This window comes from Pantherophis guttatus, chromosome 2 (genome assembly GCF_059756535.1).
Source record: "Pantherophis guttatus breed Tessera chromosome 2, ASM5975653v1, whole genome shotgun sequence".
Taxonomy (NCBI): Eukaryota; Metazoa; Chordata; class Lepidosauria; order Squamata; family Colubridae; genus Pantherophis; species Pantherophis guttatus.
In genome coordinates, this window is record NC_142064.1 from 160,484,467 (window position 1) to 160,507,477 (window position 23,011).

At 38.5% G+C, this 23,011-nt stretch overlaps 1 protein-coding gene across 5 annotated transcripts in view; it reads right to left on the minus strand.

Annotated features, from left to right (window-relative positions):
* Nucleotides 1-9,530: 9,530 nt before the first annotated feature.
* Nucleotides 9,531-23,011, minus strand: part of SPATA20 (spermatogenesis associated 20) — a 48,405-nt gene continuing 34,924 nt past the window's right edge. For all 5 annotated transcript variants that reach the window (XM_034413000.2, XM_087887150.1, XM_087887151.1 and 2 more), the window contains one exon: nucleotides 9,531-9,800. In XM_034413000.2, the coding sequence (XP_034268891.2) occupies nucleotides 9,630-9,800 (171 nt within the window). In that variant the 3' untranslated portion in view covers nucleotides 9,531-9,629. The remainder of the gene's footprint in view (nucleotides 9,801-23,011) is intronic.

Below are 23,011 nucleotides of genomic sequence, written 5' to 3' on the forward strand. Positions count from 1 at the left end.
CTTCAACACCCTATTCAGGTGTCAGTAACCTGAGGCTCCGGAGCCACATGCACCACTTTAGGCCCTCTGCTGTGGCTCCCTGTCAGGTGATCCTACCACTGGCTGGCCTCGCCCTCCCCTCCCAGTCACTCCTTCCTGGCCTGAGAAGGTAAGGGCGATGGTGGGTGATGGAGAAGTGGCTGGGGCAGAGACAGAGAGATACAGAGAGAGGGGAAGAGAGAGAGACATAGAGAGATACAGAGAGAGAGGTGGGGAGGGAGAGAGAGAGAGAGAGAGATGTCAAAAGGGTTTTGTGGTTCCTGGTGTTTTTTAACAACTGGTTCTCTCCCCTAATGACTGGCTGGGTAGGCGTAGCTAAGGGGTCATGTGACTGGTGGAAGTGAGTGACATTGAGTTGGCCACGCCCACTCAGGTTTTGTGGCTCCCGGTGTTTTCTTTTCTGTGGGAAACGGGTCCAAATGGCTCTTTGAGTGTTTAAGGTTGCAGACCCCTACCCTAATTCATTTTGGATGTGGAATGATCTCAAGAATCTTGCTAGTGTGAGGGATGAGGGCAATTGTGCAGTAATTGAAAACAATCTTTGGGGTTGCCCTTTTTTGGCAGTGAAGTGAACACTAATCATTTCCAATCCTGTGGTCAGGTGCTCATTTCCCAAATTTTCTGCCATAAAGCTGTGTTAGTTGTCAGTGGTACAAGGCTTAGCAATTCTGTGGGGATGGTATCAACATCTGGGGCCTTGTTGTTTGGCAGCTGACTCATTGCCCACACAACTTTTTCCTAAAGAATGACTGGTTTTATTTCTGCTTCCCTTTCCTTCATCATCTTGAGCTGAGTCTCTTTGTTGCTGGCATATGGTTCTTCTGGTTTTGACACCTTATTGTTCAGACAGTTCTTTCCCTTGCTTGTTTTTGATACTTTTATGAACAGTAAATGGTGTTTGAATCCTTTTGACTTGCACAAATACATTCCTGTTGTAAACCATCATATAGTCCTCTTCTAGCTGCTTGTACTACTGGCCCAGTAAACTTGGCTGTCTTTCCTTTCTGCTCTTTGGAAATCCATGTCCAATCTCTTTCCTTCCTTCTATTTGCCTACTGCTTTAGCCTCTTTTCTTCTCTTGGCTGTTCTGATGGTTTCATCTGAGAGCCAATTGTGTTTTTTTCTCTGGCTTCTTATGTGGTATGTGCTCAGCAGCTGTTTCAGTGAAGGTTGATTGAATTTCTTGCCATAGTTCATCGGTCGTCTTCTCAGAAGTGTCCAGCAGTTCCAACTTGTTTTTCATTTCAATTGCATATGTGGAAGAGATTTTTGGTGATGTCAAATGCCTTTGGTGGTGCTGTCTTATTGATGTTCCCTTATTTGATTTGCTCTTGGCAACCAACTATTCATGATTTGAACAGCAGTCAACATTGGATACATCTTGACAGGGAAGAATGAACTGGATCATCAATGGGACATAGCAGTGGTGGGATTCAATATATTTTTACTACCGGTTCTGTGGGCGTGGCTTAGTGGGCGTGGCAGGGGAAGGATACTATAAAATCACCATTCCCATCCCACTCCAAGGGAAGGATACTATAAAATCTCCATTCCCTCCCCAATCCAGGGGAAGGTTACTGCAAAATCCGCATTTCCTCCCGATCAGCTGGGACTTGGGAGGCAAAGAATCAATGGAGGCGGGACCAGTCAGAGGTGGTATTTACCGGTTCTCAAAACTATTCAAAATTTCCGCTACTGGTTCTCCAGAACTGGTCAGAACCTGCAAAATACCACCTCTGGGACATAGTCAATCTGTTTTACACTGAAGTTTATTTGGTGAGGTTCAAGTATATAAGCGACACTTGTGCTGTTTGAATCAGATATTCATGATTCGGAATGATTTTCATAACACTAATCTGAGCTGGCAATACATTATTGGCAAAATGTAGTCCCTAAAGGTCAAGGTTTGGCAGAAGAGCTATCTTCTCTGTGTCACTGAAAGAAAGTTGGAAGATCTAAACAAAGGCCCCAGACAATAGCCTAACACATCCACTAATGGTTTTCATAAGTCATCCTAGAGGTTTCTCCAACACCTTATCACATTTATTTAAAAAAATGGAAATTACAACTGAAGTATGGTTGTATGGTCCCACCAAAAAAAATAATAATAAATTAACTATGGTGACTTTGAAAAGAACCATCTTCCACCCAACCCGCACTTTCCTGTAAGGTTCACTAGAAAAACAAAGAAACAAAGTGAAAAAATCCTCTTTGGTTCCAAAGGCATTTTTGCTGGCTGCCTCTCCTTGTTTCCTGGAACACCCTTTTTTTGGAAAGCTCTGGACACAACCAGCTATCCACACACATTACAGAATCTTCACTACTCTGTTCAGGCTGCAACAGCCATTAAGAAGACAGAGATATATGAAGTGATAGGGCAGATGTGGAGTGTTTTGTAACCTTTTTCAGAACATCAGGATCAATTTGTTGTTTCCCTGAAAATAAGACATCCCCTGATAATAAGCCCAATCGGGCTTTTGAGCGCATGCACTAAAATAAGCCACCCCCCGAAAATATTTAAACACAGAGCTGGAAATCAGGTAAGACTGCAAGAGGAGCCCCATCTTGCTCCATGCGCCCCAAAATAATAAGTCCTCCCCGAAAATAAGGCCAAGCGCTTATTTCGGGGTTCAAAAAGATATAAGACAGGGTTTTATTTTCGGGAAAACATGGTAGCATTTTAAGCAGAATATCCTGGAGTGGATAATATTTAAAATATTTCTTCTAAATCCCATCATTGGAGAGGCTACTGTATCTTCACCAAAGACAAATGATGTTATATGGAGTTAAACTACTTTTCTAATCTTAATAACGAAAAGAACTGCAGTGTTGATACAAGAACTCTCTTGTGAAATCTCTCTTCCATTGTATCATTGTGTACAAGTTTAAGCTGCTTTCCTGTGTTTACTCAATTGGTATGTAATATCCAATTGTATCAGATCGCTTTTCTGAGTCTTAAAATCGACTTTGAGATCACAAGCATTTGAGTTAGCAGAGAGAGGTTGCTTTTCAGTGCCACCGAGAAATTATTATTACAGGCCCTGCATAAATTCAGAAAAGCTGCAGGATATTCACACTACCATGCATCTCTTTCTAATGCTGAATGTACTGCAATGTATATTAAGATGGATTCTTAAGTACTCAGGCCCTGTTGCATTGTTTGGGAGGAAGTTTCAAAATATTTCTAGCAGGATTACCAAATTCTGTAACAGCTTTATTCCCGATGCCATCCGTCTGGTAAATTTACAAGATGCATTTTTCTCGCCATCTACATGTATACATCAGGGGTGGGTTCTACTTACCTTTACTACCGGTTCGCAATGGGGGCACGCACGTGCGCCTCTGCGCATGCGCAGAAGCTTCTACACATGCGCAGATCATTTGTGACGTCTGGGCAGGTGGGCGGAGCTTCCTGCCGATTTTACTACCAGTTCTATAGAACCGGACAGAACCAGGAGCAACCCACCATTGGTATACATCCAAACTAGATTATGTTGTTATAATATATGTGGGTATATGCATAATATTTATTTATTTATTTATGTAGTCATGTTTATGTAGTGTATAGAAGGTGGAGACCCTTTGAGAGCTGTATGCAACAAAATTTCATTTTAATGTATGTCAAATAGTGTACATTCAAAGTGACAATAAAGTTATTCTAAGCTTAAGTCTAAGATGTTTTCATTGTTTTGCAACTGTTGGTCCATCCTTGTAGTGACACATAGCTGTACCACTTCAGCTGTAGTTTAGCAAGTTACACCACTTGCCATAAAATTGCTTACAATATAGAGGGGTGATGGTGGTGGAGAAAGGGCATTGTGAACCAGAAAAAAGAAGTGAGAACATCTCATGCACCGATGAATTTATTGTGTTAAAAATTTGGGAATTTTTTTTGTCAAGGGCATAATCAAAGCATTTCAACAGAAGCCACAAACAAACTTATTTAGAGAAATGTTGTTAAATAAATATAATGGATATTGTACATACAGTATTTGTTGCAATATTTAAAAATATATAATCTTTCAAGGACTTTCCCTTTTCTTTTGCAAAAAGAAAGCATGCAAGCCCATGTTTTATTTATTTATTTTATTTATTTATTTTATTAAATTTTTATACCACCCTTCTCCCGAAGGACTCAGGGCGCTGTACAGCCAAAAATAAAACCCACAACTATATGAAAGTTAAAAGACAATTTAAAAATATTAAATAATTTGGCCGAAAGAGCTAAAATAGAAACCACCCATTAAAATAGCATTTAGGCCAGCCCTGCTTGGTGAAACAATAGCGTTTTGAGGGCGCGGCGAAAGGTGCGAAGGTCGGGGTTTGCTTCTGTTATAAATGAAAGTGTCTAAGCTTTACAATATAGTACTGGTTTTGCTTCATAGTTAACATTTGCTTGTTTCGTCATAAAATGTGCACATTTTATCTGGTCCTTATTATCTTCTTATTAAAAACATTGTTAAATGCCAATGAATTTTTAAAAAAACAGTTCTGTGGTTTCTAATGAATTTGGACCACCATAGCAAATACCACCTCACAATGAAAAATTAATGCTGGGAACAAAATGGAAGAAAACAACGCTGTGAAAAGAAATCGTGTTGGTAAATATACGTCATTGTTTATAAATAATTGGACTAAGCTTTCTGGAAGCAAAAGCAAGCCTATTTTTAGTGAACCATCTTACATGCTCTTATTAGAAACAACCCATGGAGATCCCACAATTTGAATGAAGTTCCAATCAGAACATACCGATGCAAAGTTTAGATGACAATATGAAAAACTTAGATGTGATTTGAGAGGACTAGGCCACTACCCTAGTACCATCGTCCAAAGTATCATTGAGAATTTTCTAGTATACTCTGTGTGTGTGTGTGCATGCATACATACATATATATATATACACACACACATATATATGTATGTGTGTGTATATGTATATATGTGTGTGTGTATGTGTGTGTATGTATGTATGTATGTATGTATGTATGTATTTATGTATATGTATACACACACACACACACACAAAACTTCCACGCCAATCAATTCTGCATAAAATTTGAAGGTTTGGGGAGTGAACATCATGTTTTTTCGCGCCCAAGAGAATGTATCACTTTTTGATCCTTCTAGGATTCTACCAATGAGTCCAAGAAAAAGTGCCATACATGCATTTCAATATTTTGCTGGCTGCTAAGTAAGTCAGTAAGAGAAGGGCTATTCATTTTTACGACAGAATGGAAATAGAGGTGGAGCCACTCAGGGATAGCGGTAAATCTCTTGCATGAGAAAACAGGAAACTGCAATAGATCAAGTTTAAGATTAGCCTAACATAGCCAGTCTTTTCTGACAGAGATTGAATCCCATATGCAAAACATTTGTCCTGCCACTGAGTCACAGTCACCTCTGATTTGGGTCAAGACTACAATGTTTTATTAACACTTATTTGAACACACTGGACCTTAACTAACAATTGTATAATATGGCATTTCCTTTTCCCGGCTTCATCCAGCCTCCTGTCTCATTTGAATGCATCCCGACATATTTCTTCCTTTGCTGAAACAACTAATTTACCTGTTGGCTGCTCTAAAGTGTCTGCAATGTGCAGTCAGCTGTAGCTATCTGATCTCTTCTTCCCACTCCATGCTTGTACAAGAAATCATCCTTGCATTTGCAAATGCAGCTACTGCAGGGCCATCTGAAGTGCTTTTTCTTTCTGGGAGCATTCTGTGATAGTTGGGGCATCCTCGGTGCCAGCACTGGCCCCGCTAATGATGCCGAACGTCCCATTCTTCCTATTTTAACACTTGATTGTGTCATAAGCTGAGGAATATACAGGGAAGTGTATAGGCCGACTCTGTAGCTGGGATGAAGCCCCTTGTCAAAAGAAAAATTGATGAGAGAACTTGCACAGCAGAGAATAAAACGGTTCCTATCGGGTCTGGAAGTGCCATTATCTAATTTACTGCTAGGAATAGCAGCAGGGTCAAGCAACCCCATAACTAAATCTATCCATCACTGTCAGTGCACAGCCAGTGCTTCTGCTTTACGCAATCACACCGCCTTGTTCCAAATGGCTCTTTCAATCTTGCACAAAGGCTTCTCTGGTGTTGCTTGGCTGGGAGCTCTCTACCTACAGAGATTGACATAGGTCAAAGTGCCAAAGCAATGACAGGATTGACAGAACTTCCTCACCGGATATCCACCAAATGCACCATATTGCACACATTAACACACCATATTCACGGTATGGAAGAGCTGGATTTAACAACCAAATCAACCCAATCCCCCAAGACTCTATTTTAATTCTCTGCTATGGTTTTCTAGTAACAGCCAACTGTCTGTGAAACAGGCAGTCGTAAGCAGAACCACAGGATGTACTTAGTCAAAGAGAGGGTTTTACCGCTGCATTCTTCCTATGTGTCAGAAGACTTCATACACCCCGTTACATCATACATTTCTCTGCAATGCCTTACAAGAAAGCCAAGTTCAAAGTCATACCAAACAGGGGAGTTTTCAGAAGATAATTGGTTGAATTTAGTTATTCCTCTGCTCAACATGGAGCTTGTTAGCATTCACTAAATATTTCCAAACGTGTGGTTGCTCTGCTAGCTGAATATTTACCACACACACTTAAAACTGAGAAGAAAATGTCCTAAATGTAGGAAATGCACTTATTTGAACATATTTACGAGTAATTAATATGGAGCGGTTTTGCATGGCCTGAAAGCATTCCAAAGTCACCTCTTCTTCCAGAAAGCAACATTTAGTACCTCACTTCTTCACTCATTGTGGCATTTGGCACAGGAAAACAGATTGATACCTGGCAGCTCCTTGCGTACCTGAGACAGGAAAATGAAAAGGAATGAGAGTGCTGCTTGGATGGAGACAGATTTAGCTCCACAATAGGCAAGCGTTGAATAATTCAGCTTCTACTGCTGTGACATGGCAATAGGGAGCAGCCAGAGCAGCAGTAAATGCGATTCTACCCAAGAGCAAAGTTTCTTGGCTTCCACACCAGCTCATTCTGGCTCTTTTTTCTTGAATTCTGATTGAAATGTCTCCTTCTTCATCAGTAGGGAACTGGCAACATGAAATGGCCTTGGCAGCGCTTAACACAATTCCTCATCCAAAGAAATAATGACTTGATTTTTCATTAGAGTCTATTACCTTGATACATATTCCCCTTTCCTGACATCCTGACTTGGTGTATCAAGAGGCAACTTCTTGGATCATAAGTAGACATAAGTAAATTTGGGGAGCAGTTAATCCCAAAATACCTTGAGGACTCTATCATTGCCATCCAATGAAGGAGATTAAAAGGAAAGGAAGTGCAAAAGTAGGCTTAACTTCCCCAGTGAGCAGATCATTAATGATGCTATGTGAAAATACACATTTCCTAGCTGCACAAAAACAGCTGTCCTGAATAATTGGTCCTCCTCACCATCTAGGATTGATCTTGTAATATTAAAATGCACAGAGCATAGCAAAACCATTTCTTAAGCCCTGCATTAATAAAAATATTCAAATTAATCTAATTATATCTAAGATGAATACAAGTCTTAATGTACTTTTTAGTGTATTTATAGTGAATTTGAGAGATCATTAGGAAGTTTAGAACTTTGGCAGGATAATAGTAGCAGTGCAATTACTGGCTATTATGAGCCTTGTAAACTTATTTATTAGATTCTACTTTTTACTATTATTCATTAAAATAAACCTGGATGGAACATTTCATTTCAAGTCACTTTTTTTCCAAACATGAAACTTGTTTTTCTCTTAAAATTGAATATGGAAACATTATTTTTCATGCCTGTTTCTTGAGTTGTATAACAACCTGAGTGATATATCTGTATAGAATTTGAATACTTAAGTATTCAAGTATACTTAAGTTATATTCTTTTCATCTCATCCCCCCTTTTCATGTACTCATGAAAGTTTTACATATATAAACTCGACCTTCCTTTTCAACAGTAGAGTAGGACAATACAGAAGTTTTAAAATGTTTCTAAAAGTATCTATCACAGGAGAATCTTCATTCATAAGTCACTTATGAAGTGATGATATTTCACGAAGTTTAAAACAGGGCAGGAATTGACAGGTGTCTGATGCATGTTTGTGTACATACTGTACATAACAAAGACATGTGCCAGCACACACAATCCACAACAGTGCACTTGTGTCAATCAAGATACATGATGAAAAATCAAGAGGGATTTTTCATCATGTCACTTCTCTCATGAGGTCATTTTGGTACAATCAAGGCTCGCTACTAATGCCACAGAGCAGGATGGAGATATCTGGTAATCAGAGGTGTCTGCAGGGGGTGAGGAGGCAAACTTAAGTGGAACTGTTTATCCCAACATCTGATGCAAGTATACACAGGTAAAGTTTGCATCATATCATTTGTGTAATGTCATTTTGTGGTAATCTTGATTTGCTGCAAATATTTATGTTGGTGACTCTTTTCTTAACCAGTGTTGTGATTATTCACACACACATACGCACAATGTCAACCAGCTCATGGACAATTGGTACTATATATGGTACCTGCAGCAAGGCTGTTATATGCACAAATATGGAAGACCACAGAAACACCAACAATTGAAGATTGGCTTGTGAATGTGAAGAAATGGCTATATGACTTGTTTGATTAAGAAGAGAACTACAACTACTGGAAAAAGATTGAAACTCTTTGTAGATTTTTTTTATTGGAAATGAAAAAAAACAAACTCCTAATTTTGAGATCTATTGATTAAAAAGATTTGTTTATAGGAAGAAAAGAACTCTTGATATGCAAAATGGGAGGGTGGAGATGACCATTGTTATGTTTGTAATTGCTGCAAAGAAGATTGGAAGTTGCTTATTTAGGTTATTTTTTCTTCATTGTTTTGTTATTTTTACTTTTTTCTTTTACCCTTTTATAATCTTTCCTTTTTCTATTTCTTCTATGTTTTTGTACTTTTTAAAAATCTTTGTAAAAATCCTATTTGAATAAAAATTACTCATAACATGTCTACAGAAAAACACAAAGATGATAAGAGGAGTCCTTTTCTAACGTCAAATAAGCAAAGGATCCTCATCCTTAGAACCTTTACTCTGAGGAGTAAAAGCAGAGGAGAAGCCTACTATTTCCTTTGCAAACCAAAAACAAAGCATAGAGACAAAAAAAACCCTGGGTCTTGACTTTTATATCTAAAAGAATGTAGTGGTCTAAATTATGATTCTATGCAGCACATGAGAATGAGCATTGTTCTCAAAGCTGTATCGCATCACAAGAACTGAGATTACTCAGAAATCAAACTCCTATCTTATTTTAAATTAAACTTCAATCTTCAGGATCTTGAAAATGCAGGTTGCAAATCCCCTTAAGACACATTGCCTTGTCCACAAATAATAAATACATTTCAGGACAAATAAATGTGCATATTCCTGTGATAAGGAAGAGGATGCTATTAAAACAGGAGGGAGGCGAGCTAAATTGACCATGGGCCAGGTTATACTGAAGATGATTTTATTGTTAAGATCCACACTGCCAATGTTGGCCTCTTCCTTCCCAAATCTATTGCAATCTGAGGACTACCAAGGATAGTAACTTAGGGCAGCAGCATGCGGCGTAGCTCCTGGCTGGAGGTGACAGGTAGTGAGCAGGTAAAGTTTTCACAGACATAAGCAGTAGCTTTTCCATCTTTCTTTTCCAGAGAGGAGAGGAAACCAAGCTGATGATAGAGGAATCCTGTTGTATCCCCATCAGCAAGAATCAGCACCTGAAACAAATTTATCACAAATAAGATCAGGGGCTAAATCCATGGTTATGATACAATTTGCTCCTCCCCAAGCACTATAGATTTGATCAACACGGAGAAAACCTTATAGAATCTTAAAAATTTGCTGATGTTTTACATCCCAAACATATGGAGCACTTGTTGCTTTTATGAACCATCATGCCATCCAAAATAAGATTGGTCCTTATTTTGACACATCTCTCACTGTACTCTTCATACCATCAGTTAACTCTTCAGATTAAGATCCTATATAGCACTACTAAAGCAATCTTTCCCCATAATAAAATAACAGAATTTAAAAGTCATTTAAAATAGCAATATATTATCCAATAATGTTTTTTTTCATATTTATTCTAAAGTAAATCCAGTTTAATGGGGGGGTGTGTGTGTGGCTGATCTGTAACTTCAGTTAGAAGCTTCCTCTTGCAACTTCTAATAATACCCTATTCATGGCATCAACTGCTGCTTCCTGCTCAGCAAAAATATGGTTTTTCTTCACTGTTTCTCTTAATTGCAATGTTTACCTATATCATAATTAAAAAGGAAAGTACATTGGTAATTTAAGTCCATCACTCCCTGCAGAAAACAGCAATTGACAATGAGGCACTTAATTAGTATGGCTGTATAGATGCTCAAAAGAAAGATATTAATGATAGAAACTACAAGGAGAAAGCCTCTAATCAAAGACTTAGCACTTCTTAAAAGGCTCAGTAATATTTTAGTTGCATGTATTGTGACTGAATTGTACACTGAAAAATATATTACAAATACATTCCCCCAAAAAGTCAGAAGACCATAAAAAATAATGTAGGCAATTGGTTGGCAACAACATACAATACCCCTTCCCAAAAACCCAGTATTTTTCAACTAAATAGCTTGTGATAGGATTGTTTGGGAGACAGGAATCTGTCTCACTATACATTTCAAATAGATCCAGATCCTTTCCAGTCATAAGATTCAAATAAAGCACAAAGAGTTTTTGGAACAATCAGCAACTTCTTCCTCTGTTTTGTTTTCATTGCAAGAGAACATGCACTGAAAGTAATAAAATGGTCCTGATCAGCATTCTGGATAGACTGAGGTAAAACATAACAACTTGATTTTAGTAAAGGACAATTTACGTTAGCTGCCTCCCACTTCAGGTACTCAGGAATTCTAATGTTGTCCAACTGAATTGATAAACCTGACCTGTATAACAAAACTGGAGGGTTAGTAGGTTGTGACTCAAATTAACAAACTATAAATAAGAGCCTCTGAAACAATCAGGGAGCCCAGCTCTCTATACAAGTCCATATATTATTCTGGTTCAATACTGATTAAGGAGATATATGACTATGACTTATTCAAGACAGTTTCTCTTTTCACAATTCCTGACAGTTGTGATCAGGGATTCTGATCTGTGTGGCAGTTTGGTGAAGGGGGTTTGTGTTCCTGCTCCTATTTCCCTGCCATCCTCTCCACTTCTAATCCATCTGTGCCACAACTAATCTGTCATCAACATAACCATACTGTTGCCACCCCCACTAGCCCAGCAGTCTTCAAAAACATCACTCTAATTTAATTCAAACTGCATTAATCACTTTTACAGCTTGCCAACTTCCTGTATGTAGGATCTGAAGTTTGAGCTAGTGGTCTATCCCCGTGCTTCTGCCCTGAATATCGAATTCCTGCAACATTATGTGAGGAGTTGAATATTAAGATAAAGATAAAATAAAATGAAGATAAATACTATACTTTTCTATGTCCAAAGCTGGCATAAGCAACAGAATAAGTCTTCATAGGAACATTCTCTGAAGGAATGGCCTGGGCAAAAGACCTCTTCCACACTAAGTCATTCCCACTGGAAAGTTCCTTCCTTCCCTTCAGTAATAAAAAGAAGTGAGCATGGTTTCCAGTCAAAGGAATCAACTATATAATGGGTTAGGCCTTTCTCATTAGTGTTAACATTAATGGGTAGATTGGTGGCATTTGGGAAATTGTTTGCAAAGCTAGGAGGACTCTATTGCAAAATAGAAAAGAAACTAAAACATCAAGAATACTTGTGTGGCTTTTCTCAGCCGATTCTCTGCAATATCTAGCACTTTCCACAAGAGTGTTTGCATATTTCAAAAAGGCACTTGTCTCCAATCATACTGCTTTTATTTTGGAAACCCATCAGCAAAGGCAAGAGTATCAATAATAATTAATGAAGACGGTTTGCAGCCAATTAGATACCACTTATGTCGCTATATAGCTGGAGTGTCTATTAATCCTGGTTTTCTCTACTGTGTTAGTAGAGACAAGTCTCTCTCTTCTACCTTGCTCATCCCTTCAAGAAACAGGTAGAAACCAATCTTGGTGCATTTGGCTATTCTGACATTTAAATTCAGGGCCTGGTTTTGTGTTTCCAAAGACAGAAAAGACCTACTTCTACATAAATTCAATCTCTTTCCTAGTTAATCCATGAAAATGAAACTGTGCAAAGAAACAAAACTTGACAAATTCAACAAACTATTAAAGCCCAGAAGATGTTTTTTTTATTTAGAACAAGTCAGAAATGACAGCCTCTTAATAACTAAACAGTTCTACTATGTAAACATATCCAGCACATTTTCCTATTTTAATTCTACTGATGTGAGGTCAGAATTGCCAATGTTACCTTCAAACTCATTTCATACAGTTATCTTCTTCCCTGAATATTATTCATTCCCATAGACAAGTCATTTTTTGTAAGTGTCAGAAAATAAGTTTCCTATCCTGATTCGGTTCATCTTCAGAAGATATGACACAGAACAGATGATTCTTTATTCTCAATTTGACAAGATAACGTTCTGCAGAAAATTTGAATCTTCTTTCTCACCAGCAGTCTTTGGGGTAGAAGGATGCCAGTTCAGCTTTATCCAAACACACTTGCATTTTACTGATCCATATAAGGGCAACCAGGAAAGTCATACCTACAAGATGGTCAAAGCATCCTCCGTTAGATAAGTGGCCCTATCCTCATCGTTTTGGAAAACTGCTCCTTTGCACTAGAGGAATCATCGTTGCAAATTGACCCCTTTTTCTTGCTGATGTGAAAAGCAGAGCCAAAAGTTCTTTATTCTCTTGCTAAGAAAATTCTAGTTAATAGCACAGTGTCTGAGTTCCAGAGCCCCTGTACCAATTTAATATAGGATCTTATGTTTTGGCTTGCTTCCAAACAAAACAGCTCTTGGGAATCCTAACTCCTCCTGCTTGTTGTCTTCTTAAGTATGTCTTCTTAAGTATTCTTAACCCTACATTCCCAGCCTGTTCAAAACCTGCACCCTTTTCCAGAGGGACATTTAAATTGTAAATGCCTCTATGTTTTCCTCTTTCTCACTCATTTTGTTGATTTTAATTTTACATGAACTATAACCAACTACTTCTCTAAATGCTATTTCTGTTAGGCAGAACTTAACTTTAGGATGCGTTAGGCTCCATTCTGACAAGGGCCTCCTTTTCTCCATTTTCTGTTATTTAACATACCTATGAAAAATGCCTCTCATCTTTCACACCACAATTCAAACTGGGCCCTCTGGAATGTTTTCTTGGACAGTTCAGAACTGCAGCAGTTCCTGCTACAGTGTCATTAGGTCATACTTAATCATGCCTGAGAAATGAATGACTGCAGCACTAATTAATTTTTACAATACAGAAATTATTATTAGCTCTCCTAGCTCCTGGAAGCTAATGGAAAAAGCACTGCCATGAAACTCATCAAGACTGACTATCGTTTACCTTGGTTCAAGGTCTAAAACAAAACTAGCCTTGTTGAAACAAAAATACTGGAAAATATACCCAGCATCTTTTTTTATTAAAGTACTTCCCTCTTACATTGGCTAGTATATAAACAAAAGAAGGAACAGGAAGGATTAGCAGTGATCAACAATTTTTATTTAATTTAAATGTATTGGACACCCACCTGCAATGGACAATGTACAAAGGCAGAGAAAACTTATTGGATCACAAAAGTAAACGTAAATACCTCTTAATCCAGCCTTTTCCAACCAGGTTCATTCTGCATATTTTGGCTTCAACTATATGAATTGAAACTCAACCACAAGTGGAAAACAAAGACTACTGCATTGTGTGTGACAGTGCATGCATGTGCATTCTCATACACATATCCACACATATTTTTTAAAATAAAATAATGCAACTAACTTGGAAAATAAACTCAGCAAGCTAAAAAAATAATGCAACTATCAAACTCAGAAAGGTGTTTCTCACATCAACTATCTTGAAAAGAAATGATAAGTCATCTCTGAAACACTAACAAGGTCACTTGGATACAGGAAAGCAAGGGAAAGCAGCAAACACACACATATCATTCCAACTAAAATCACAGCTAAGGCATTTATTATCTATTATTACCTATTTTAATAAGGACATCTTCACCACTCTGTCTCAAATATATCAACATGCATTCTATTTACCCCCAGTATTTACTGTACATGTAAGTTGCTGCACTTTTTGAGTACTGTGTGATAAAAAAACCCACAACCATATTTATCCATTCAGCAACATCAAATCTTTTCTTGATTCTATGCTAGGTAGAATGCGGTGTATCGCCAATTCTCCTCTTCCTCAGTGAGATGTCCCAAATATTCTCTTCATAAGCTTGGCTGTTTTTGTCTTTTCTCTGTAGACTTCCTAGCCCTGATTCTTTGTTTACTTATTTTTTCTCCAGTCTTAGAAGTCAACCCCTGACCCTACCATCTCTTCCCCATCCCTACCATCCTATGTCATCTCTTCCTTTCAGGGAAGATAAATTGCCACAATTTCCCTTCCAAAAACTCCAAGTCTACTGATATTGTCCACCTGTTTTACCATGAAATACTAAGAATCTTCCTACTGGCCACTTTCTTTGCCAGCAAATCGACTTAATACATTCAGGGTTCCTTCAGGATAGACAAAAGCCCTCCTCACTATCAACATGTGATGTATTTTGTTTCTTACTTTTTTCCCCCTGGCATTCTTTTATGTTGGCCTTATCTTGAATTCTGGGAGTGATTAATTACCAATTCATGTCCAATCTGAAATTCATTAATTTGGTGTTGTTGGTTTTTTTTTTACAGCCTCCCTGAGGTCTTCTTGGTCAGGCAGGATAAAGGAAAAACAGAAGATTAGCACTCAGTGGACAGTAGAGATAATGAAATCCTTTACAATTATCCTTTGGCTATTAATAGGGCAGGAAATAATAAACCAGAAAGTTGACTCTCCATTCCCAAATCATGCACTGTCTATCCACATTGCTTTCTGATTCTCTACCAGAACAGAGTGATACGCCACCTTCCTTTTTGCCTTGGGAAGAGACTGTAGTTTATAGGAGAAGGGATGAGTCATGCTTAAATTAGAACAAGTTTCGGTTTTTCTCTGTTTTTGTTGTTTGGCTTTGAGGGCAAACGACAAATATAGCTAGTCTTTATCCAGAATATTCAAATTGTTCAACATTTTTTCTTTCCTTCACTATTGCTTCTTCTCACTGATATTTTCTTTATTTGGCCTCATTGGTCTCATCTACTGACTCACTGTTATTTCATCCAAGTAACTTTGTGTTGACCAATTCTGTTCTTGAGTGTCCAGAGGATCATCATGTCAGAGTACTGTGATTTTTTTTTAATGGATTCTGTATTATTTTGCATTTCTGATAATCACCAGTCAATATCAACTTTAATTCTGAAACATTTTCTCCAGAAAATATCCACCCATCCTCCTTCTCCACATTAACATTAGCTATACCCTTGGTCAGCACTTCTGGTGATTCCATGAAGGACACATTAAATCTTGGCATCCTGAAAACTTAGCCACTGCTTCTTCAACTACAAATCAGGGCCTACTTGTCCAGGGGGAGAGGGGGAGAAAAATGGAAAAGGATTAACAGTCCCCTGTTTGTGATCCCAGTTTGCAGTGGAAAAAGAGCAACTAACTCTTGAGGAGATTTTTACCTCAGTAAAAACAGTAACCATCCTCCAAACTTAGAGCCTTTTGCCATTGAGTTGAAATACTACCTAACTATTCTTAAGTGGGCAGAAAACAATGCCAACATTAATTTGTTGCCCTGGTGCTGATCCCAATCCTGCTTCTATTCACTGCAGTCACCTGATTTATTTCCAGAGTACTGAATGAGAAACCTTAAGATGTTTTATATACCTTGAAGCTTGGAAACAAGGGGGAAACTGCTATTTTATCTATAGCTGAGGACTATTTAAGCTTATCTTACTTATGGCCTGGAAATGAGATGAAAACAACATTATGGATACACAGCATAAAAAAAGAAGTTGCCAAGGTATATTTGTGTTGTAGATAGTTGCAAGTTAAAACATGCCCAGCATCTATATCCGAAGTAAAGGTGGTTTCTTGTGACACTGTTTTCTTTCCATTTCAAGGTATCTTTACTATACTGTATTCTTCCAGGAGAAATTAATTACTGAGCATCAAATTCATTATATTCCCCCTAGCAGATTTAACTACTAATACTTTGCTGCTACGGACTAAAGAGAGGCTTCAAGTGGAACAATAGTACATTATTTTAAAATCCTGTTACTAGGCTTGCCTGAGCAGCAATCTCATCTATAGAATAAAATGAGTTAAAGTTATTTCATCACCTACAGGAAGGAAGATCAATGAATAAGAAAGAGAAGCTACAAAGAAAATTAAGAGATGCCTTTTGCAAAAGGCCATGAAACAATTTAGGAGGATAATTCTTCTCAGGCTAGTTAGCAAATACCACCTTCTCTATCCTATTTCATCTGAATTCCAAACCTCAGGCTAAGACTTCCTTTTGATTTTTCCACAGACTTAACACTTCTAGTTTTGCTTAGCTAGAATATGTGCAGCCCATAGTACAGATAAGCTTCAACAGATCCCACGTACCAAAGCACAAATTCTTATTTTGTTCCCATTCCCTCTGCTCTGACTTTGATAAGATTTAGCATTGTCTTTTTTTGTTATATTTATACCATCTTCATTTATAATTTTAATTTGAGGATATTAGAACACTGTTAGGCAAGTCTGCTATATATGCCATTACTATACCTGGTAATATAATATAATCTTTATCTATCTAAAGTGTATTATATGAAAGCTTGATGAGCAGTGAAGTCCATATTTATGGTCTCATCTGATGAAGACCATGGTGAACAGAAGATTGTGATTTGGAATATAAAAGGAATAAATGGTAAAGATCATGAATTAATGAATGAAATACAATAGATATCTGTTGTGTTTATGAAACCAAGAGAAAGGGGAAGGAGAAAATAGTTTTGAATGCAAGTAGTCTTATCTTATGGCCTGAAGTAGATGAACACATGCCACAAAGTAAAAATGTAAGTTTAATTATGTATAAAAGGCCTAATATCTAAGTTTGAAATGTGTATCATCTGGAGTGTAATGAATATATATGAAAATAAAAATCCCTAGACTGGGGACACATGCATGATAAACTCTGGCTATGGGGGTGATTAAAAAAACAAGAATGAATGTTGGGGTAAAGGTAAATGCAACATTTTGAATGAATCTGAGGAAAAAGACATTTTGTTATGTGACATAAATGGATGGATTAAAGTCAAGAAACCCACCACTCTTGACAGCACTTAAGCTGCTGGCCGATCATCAGAACACCGCACAAAAGTGGATGGAAGCGTGGAGTAGCTATTCCCCCCAAGATATTTCTGAGCATATTAATCCTAATAGTATACCTCCAGGATTTAATCTACCCCGACACATACAACATTCTATTGTAACATACAATAGAATTAGAATGACTCATGGGGTGTGTGCTGACTCCTTGTATAAATGGGGAAAGACACCTTCAGCACAATGTGATTGCGGGGGGCCCCCGACAGACTATCCAACATATAGTGAGGGAATGCCCTAACGCAGTGGTTCTCAACCTTCCTAATGCCACAACCTTTAATACAGTTCCTCATGTTGTGGTGACCCCCAACCATAAAATTATTCCTAACACCATTGAAAATATGTGTTTTCCGATGGTCTTAGGCGACCCCTGTGAAAGGGTCATTCGACCCCCAAAGGGGTCGCGACCCACAGGCTGAGAACCACTGCTCTAACAGAAGGTATCCAGGAGATTTTAGGGACTTCCTCTGCGTAACAACGACAGCTACTGACTGGATCACTAAACTCAACATTAAACTCTGAAATGTTATTTCTGTTTTCCTCTTAGGTTTTCTTACTGCTCTTTTTCTAATTGTTTTAATTGTTTTAACCTGTAAAAATGAAATGTTTTAATATTGTGTATGACCAGCCATACACTAAATAAATGGATGGATGAGAATGAGATGAAACAGTATATCACAAGTGCAACTAAAAAATGAGAATGTTAGGCATCTACTCAGAAAGGCTGTTTTTGTTTCATGGGTTAAGTTTAACACTACCCAAAACAGGATCTAAAAAGACGATTGCTTTGATTGTTTATGATGAAAAATGGAGAGAAACAGTGAAAGATACAAGGATAATTGGAGAGTCTGAATGTAGGACAATCATTTTTAGTGGTGTCAAAAATGGATCATAGGAAAAATTTGTCATGGAATTAAAAAAGGCAGAAATAATCTAGAGTGGATGTAGAATGATTCCAAGAAAAGAAAGTACAAGCCGTTTATGAGAAAGTATTAAAAGATAAATAGTCTCATACCAAAATGAATGAAAAGTAGACATGAGGGAAGATAATATTGAATCTGCTTGGAAGTAGTTACTTGTTACATTGCAAAATATAACAAAAAAAAATGCATCGAATTAGGCAAATGATAAATGTGAAAAAGACACTTGGTAGAATGGTTGAAAAAGAGTGTATGAGAAAAATGCAAATTAAAGTGTGATTGTTACGAAAAAAAGAGAGATTTATTTAATATTGTATTTGAAGGAAAGGATAGGTGAAAGAATGTAATCAAACAGAAGAAGAAACAATAAAAAGAAACAGAGAAAATGCAGAGCAATTTTGATTGAAATATTTTTTTAAATGCTATGGAAGTGGATGAAGAGGACTGGATCAGGAGCTTCAAAGAAAATAAACAGAATTAGAAAATATAAATTATGAAACTATTTAGGATAAAACCTAAATGAAGGAATGCTAAAGGAACATTTTAGAAATTTATATGAGAATGATGGTGAGAGGTCAACAAACAAAACTGAAATGAATGCTATAAATGGGAGTGTGCCAGAAGAACTGGATGAAAGGAAAGTCAAGCATACTGATTTAAACTATGGAAGACTGTATTTGTAGAATGACTGTACATTAATTCCCCCATCATCTTGTAAATTATTTCATGGAGGTGCTTAGGAAGGTGTCTGACAGAATTCTGATTGAAAGAGTGTAAGAAAGGCCGAAAAGAAGTACAATTCTGCAATTTGAATTTATGCCAGAGTATGTGCAGATTATATTTTTGTTTTTCAGCAGATCGCTGAGAGAAATATGAATGTGAGAAAATTCATTCCATGTTTGTTGATATAGAAAAAACATATGATATAGTAAACGGGTTTGAATTAAAGAAAGTCTTATGTGAAAGGCAAAAATTACACTAAAGTGAAGCATGCAGAAGGATTACCAAATGATTCAAAACAAACGAGTTAAGAACCATATGCCACCTTGGTTATTTAATATACCTATTTATGAAAGCATAAGGAATACTTGTAGTGATATTTACACAGAGATTTTATGTCATGATGCTGTGTGGATGGCTAAGAATCCAGACAATTTGCAACAAGATGCAACAAGATATATATATCAAAAATCAAAGTAGCAATTGCACTTAGACTTACGGTATATACCACTTCACAGTGCTTTACAGCCATCTCTAAGTGGTTTACAGAGTCAGCATATTGCCCCCAACAATTTGGGTCCTCATTTTACCAACCTCGGAAGAATGGAAAGCTGAGTCAACTTTGAGCCTGGTGAGATTCGAACTGCCAAATTGCAGGCAGTCGCCAGTCAGCAGAAGTAGCCTGCAGTACTGCACCCTAACCACTATGTCACCATGGCTTGGGCTTCACAGAGAAAATGAGATAAGTGACTGCAAATTTCACATAAATGGCAAAAATACCGTATTCCTTGTTAGAATGTTAGTAAAGGTAGAAAAATCTTAATTTGGGCAAAAGCTAGTAAAAACTAGTGGTTAATTTGACAAGCAAAAACACCTGTGTTTGAGAGTATATTTCTGCCTACTTTGTTTATATAGAATTGAGAGTGGAATAAGACACATAAAAGTACACGATGTACAATGGAAAGGGATTAGATAAGAAATATATATGGCAATACAGGAAGAGATTAGGAAAGAATGAGAAGTAAATAGACCAAATTGAAAAGTGATTGGCCAGTATGAAAATATATTGAGGTAGCTCCAGAGAATGAAAGAAATTGCAAACAAATCTAGGAAGGAAGAATCCATGGACTGAAAGGAAGGGGGTGGAGCCAAAAAATCATAGCAGAATAGAGTTGATGAGATCCTGAAAACAATGTTTAAAGTTTAAAGAACAAAATTAATGTGTATGCACTGGTATATTGAAAGGTATGGATACAGTGAATTTAGCCCAAACCAGGAAAAAAGTCTAAATGTAGCTCTTCTTGCATGCACATATGGAGTCAGAAGAAGCAACTGGCAAAACAGCTATGAGCCTAAGCAAAGATTTGGCTGCTTTTACAGTTCAAGTACTTCTTTCAAAGGATTTGAACAGCAACAGCTTATTATGAACATATTCCCTGTATAATCTTGCTTTTAATGTTACACAAGTTAATTGGGCAATTCAGTACAGATTCCAATAACAATGTTCATCAACCTGTGAAATTCCCTACTGCTAAAGGAAGGAACAGATCTTATCTTTTTGGTACCTTTTGGTAAACCCATGGCCAGAGATTTCCTGTTAACAAAACTGCGGCTCCTCCTCTGAATTACCAGCAGGTGGTGGCAACTTGTCACAAATGCATGCATGAAGCTGACTGGTGGCATTGTGAGTCTTTAAAAGCTGAAGGCATTCACATATCATTCTCTCAAGGGACAGAACATCCCCTTTCCTCTCTTTATTCATGGATAAATAGAGAAAAAGTTATAGCCAACTACCTAACCCCACCCTCTCATTTCAAATCCCCCAAACATCTAATCAGGCCTGCATATTTTTTTTTTTTTTACAGTGAACATATCTCCCTGCCAGGCAAAGCTTTCCTTCCAAAGCTCTTTGCTGCAGTTAAGAGGAAATTGAATTAAACTGTGAGAATAGAATTTAATTTCCAGGCTGTTTGATTTGATCACGCTCCCTACTCCTTGGTTCATCTGGGAGTTTCTCCCAGAACATATAAAGGTTGCACAGAACAAAAAGCTGATACAGCTCTTGAGGAAAGAGTAGGTTATTAACACTGACACAGGCAGACTTAGCTTCCCACCGCTAATGTGGTATTTTCAACACATGGAAAATGGGTCACTGGCTTTAAATCCTTCTCAAAGAACATATGATAAAACATGAGAAGAGATGAAGCAAAAAGAGACATGGGCTATGAAAAGCACAATGAAGACAAGCTCCTCCAGGAGCAAATTCAGATGATGTCAGATAGTCACTTCTTTCTCCAAGAGATGCTTATAGAACAACATTCACTGAAAGATAATCTACTGTAGCAAATCTTTTTGATGGTGCTGGACAGTTCTTAAGGAATTCTTACATGTCTTACTTTCTTGCACACATGCTTTCTCTTTTTCCCTCTTCTCCAACCTGCTATTTTTCATACACATACATACTCACACATTGCTCTTCATATATAAATATGAGTGGGTGTATGCTTATTCCACTTCATCTTCTCAACAACTTTTGAGATGGGATAGCTTGAGAGTTGATACAATGTGGCCATAGAGCAGCTCAAGCCAAGTCCTTCAAAAAGAATTGATTTAACCTGTTTATGATAGACTAGTGTGGTAACAAACAGACAACTGCTTTGACCAATTGTCTAGCAAGTACTGCCACTTTATAAGATTTCTTCCTTTATTACTGCTCCTTGTTGCATTCTGAAAATACAATGAAGCAAGTGTCCAGAAAGGAATCAAAGTATGTGTTCATATGTGTTTATTGGACCCGTGTCCCTCCTGGTTGGTACTGGCCTCCTGGGAGGTTACACGAGGCTGGCTCCAGGGGATTATAACTGCTTCTTTGAGCGAGGGTGCCTTTCCTGCCGCCTTGAAAGAGGCGGTAGTGAGGCCCCTCCTCAAGAAGCCTTCCCTGGACCCGGCTGAATTAGCCAACTATCGTCCGGTCTCCAACCTTCGTTTTGTTGCGAAGGTTGTTGAGAGCGTGGTGGCACGACAGCTTCCCCGACACCTGGATGAAGCTATCTATCTGGACCCGTGCCAGTCGGGCTTCAGGCAGGGGCACAGCACAGAAACGGCATTGGTCGCGTTGGTGGATGATCTCTGGAGGGCTCGGGACAGGGGTTGTTCCTCTGTCCTAGTCCTATTAGATCTGTCAGCGGTTTTTGATACCATCGACCATGGTATCATGCTGCAGCGGTTGAGGGGGTTAGGAATAGGGGGCACCGTTTTGCGGTGGTTCTCCTTCCTCTCCAACCGCTCGCAGTTTGTGTTGGCAGGGGGACAGAGGTCGACCTCGAGGCATCTCGCATGGGGAGTGCCGCAAGGGTCGGTCCTCTCGCCCCTCCTGTTCAACATTTATGTGAAGCCGCTGGGTGAGATCATCCGTGGTTTTGGGGTGAAGTGTCATCTGTACGCTGACGACACTCAGCTGTACATCTCCACCCCAGACCACCCCAACGATGCCCTTGATGTGATGTCTCGCTGCCTGGAGGCCGTGCGGGTCTGGATGGGGAGGAACAGGCTCAGACTCAACCCTTCCAAGACCGAGTGGTTGTGGCTTCCGGTGTCCCGATATAGTCAGCAGGTGCCATCGCTGACTATTGGGGGTGAATCTTTTCCCCCCACAGAGAGGGCTCGCAATCTGGGTGTCCTCCTGGACGCACAGCTGTCTTTAGAAGAACATATGACAGCCGTGGCCAGGGGCGCCTTTTATCAGGTTCGCCTGATTCGCCAGTTGCAGCCCTTTCTGGATCGGGACGCCCTGCGCACAGTCACTCACGCCCTTGTTACCTCCCGGTTGGACTATTGCAATGCTCTCTACATGGGGCTCCCCTTGAAGAGCACTCGGAGGCTCCAACTGGTCCAGAATGCGGCCGCGCGGGTGGT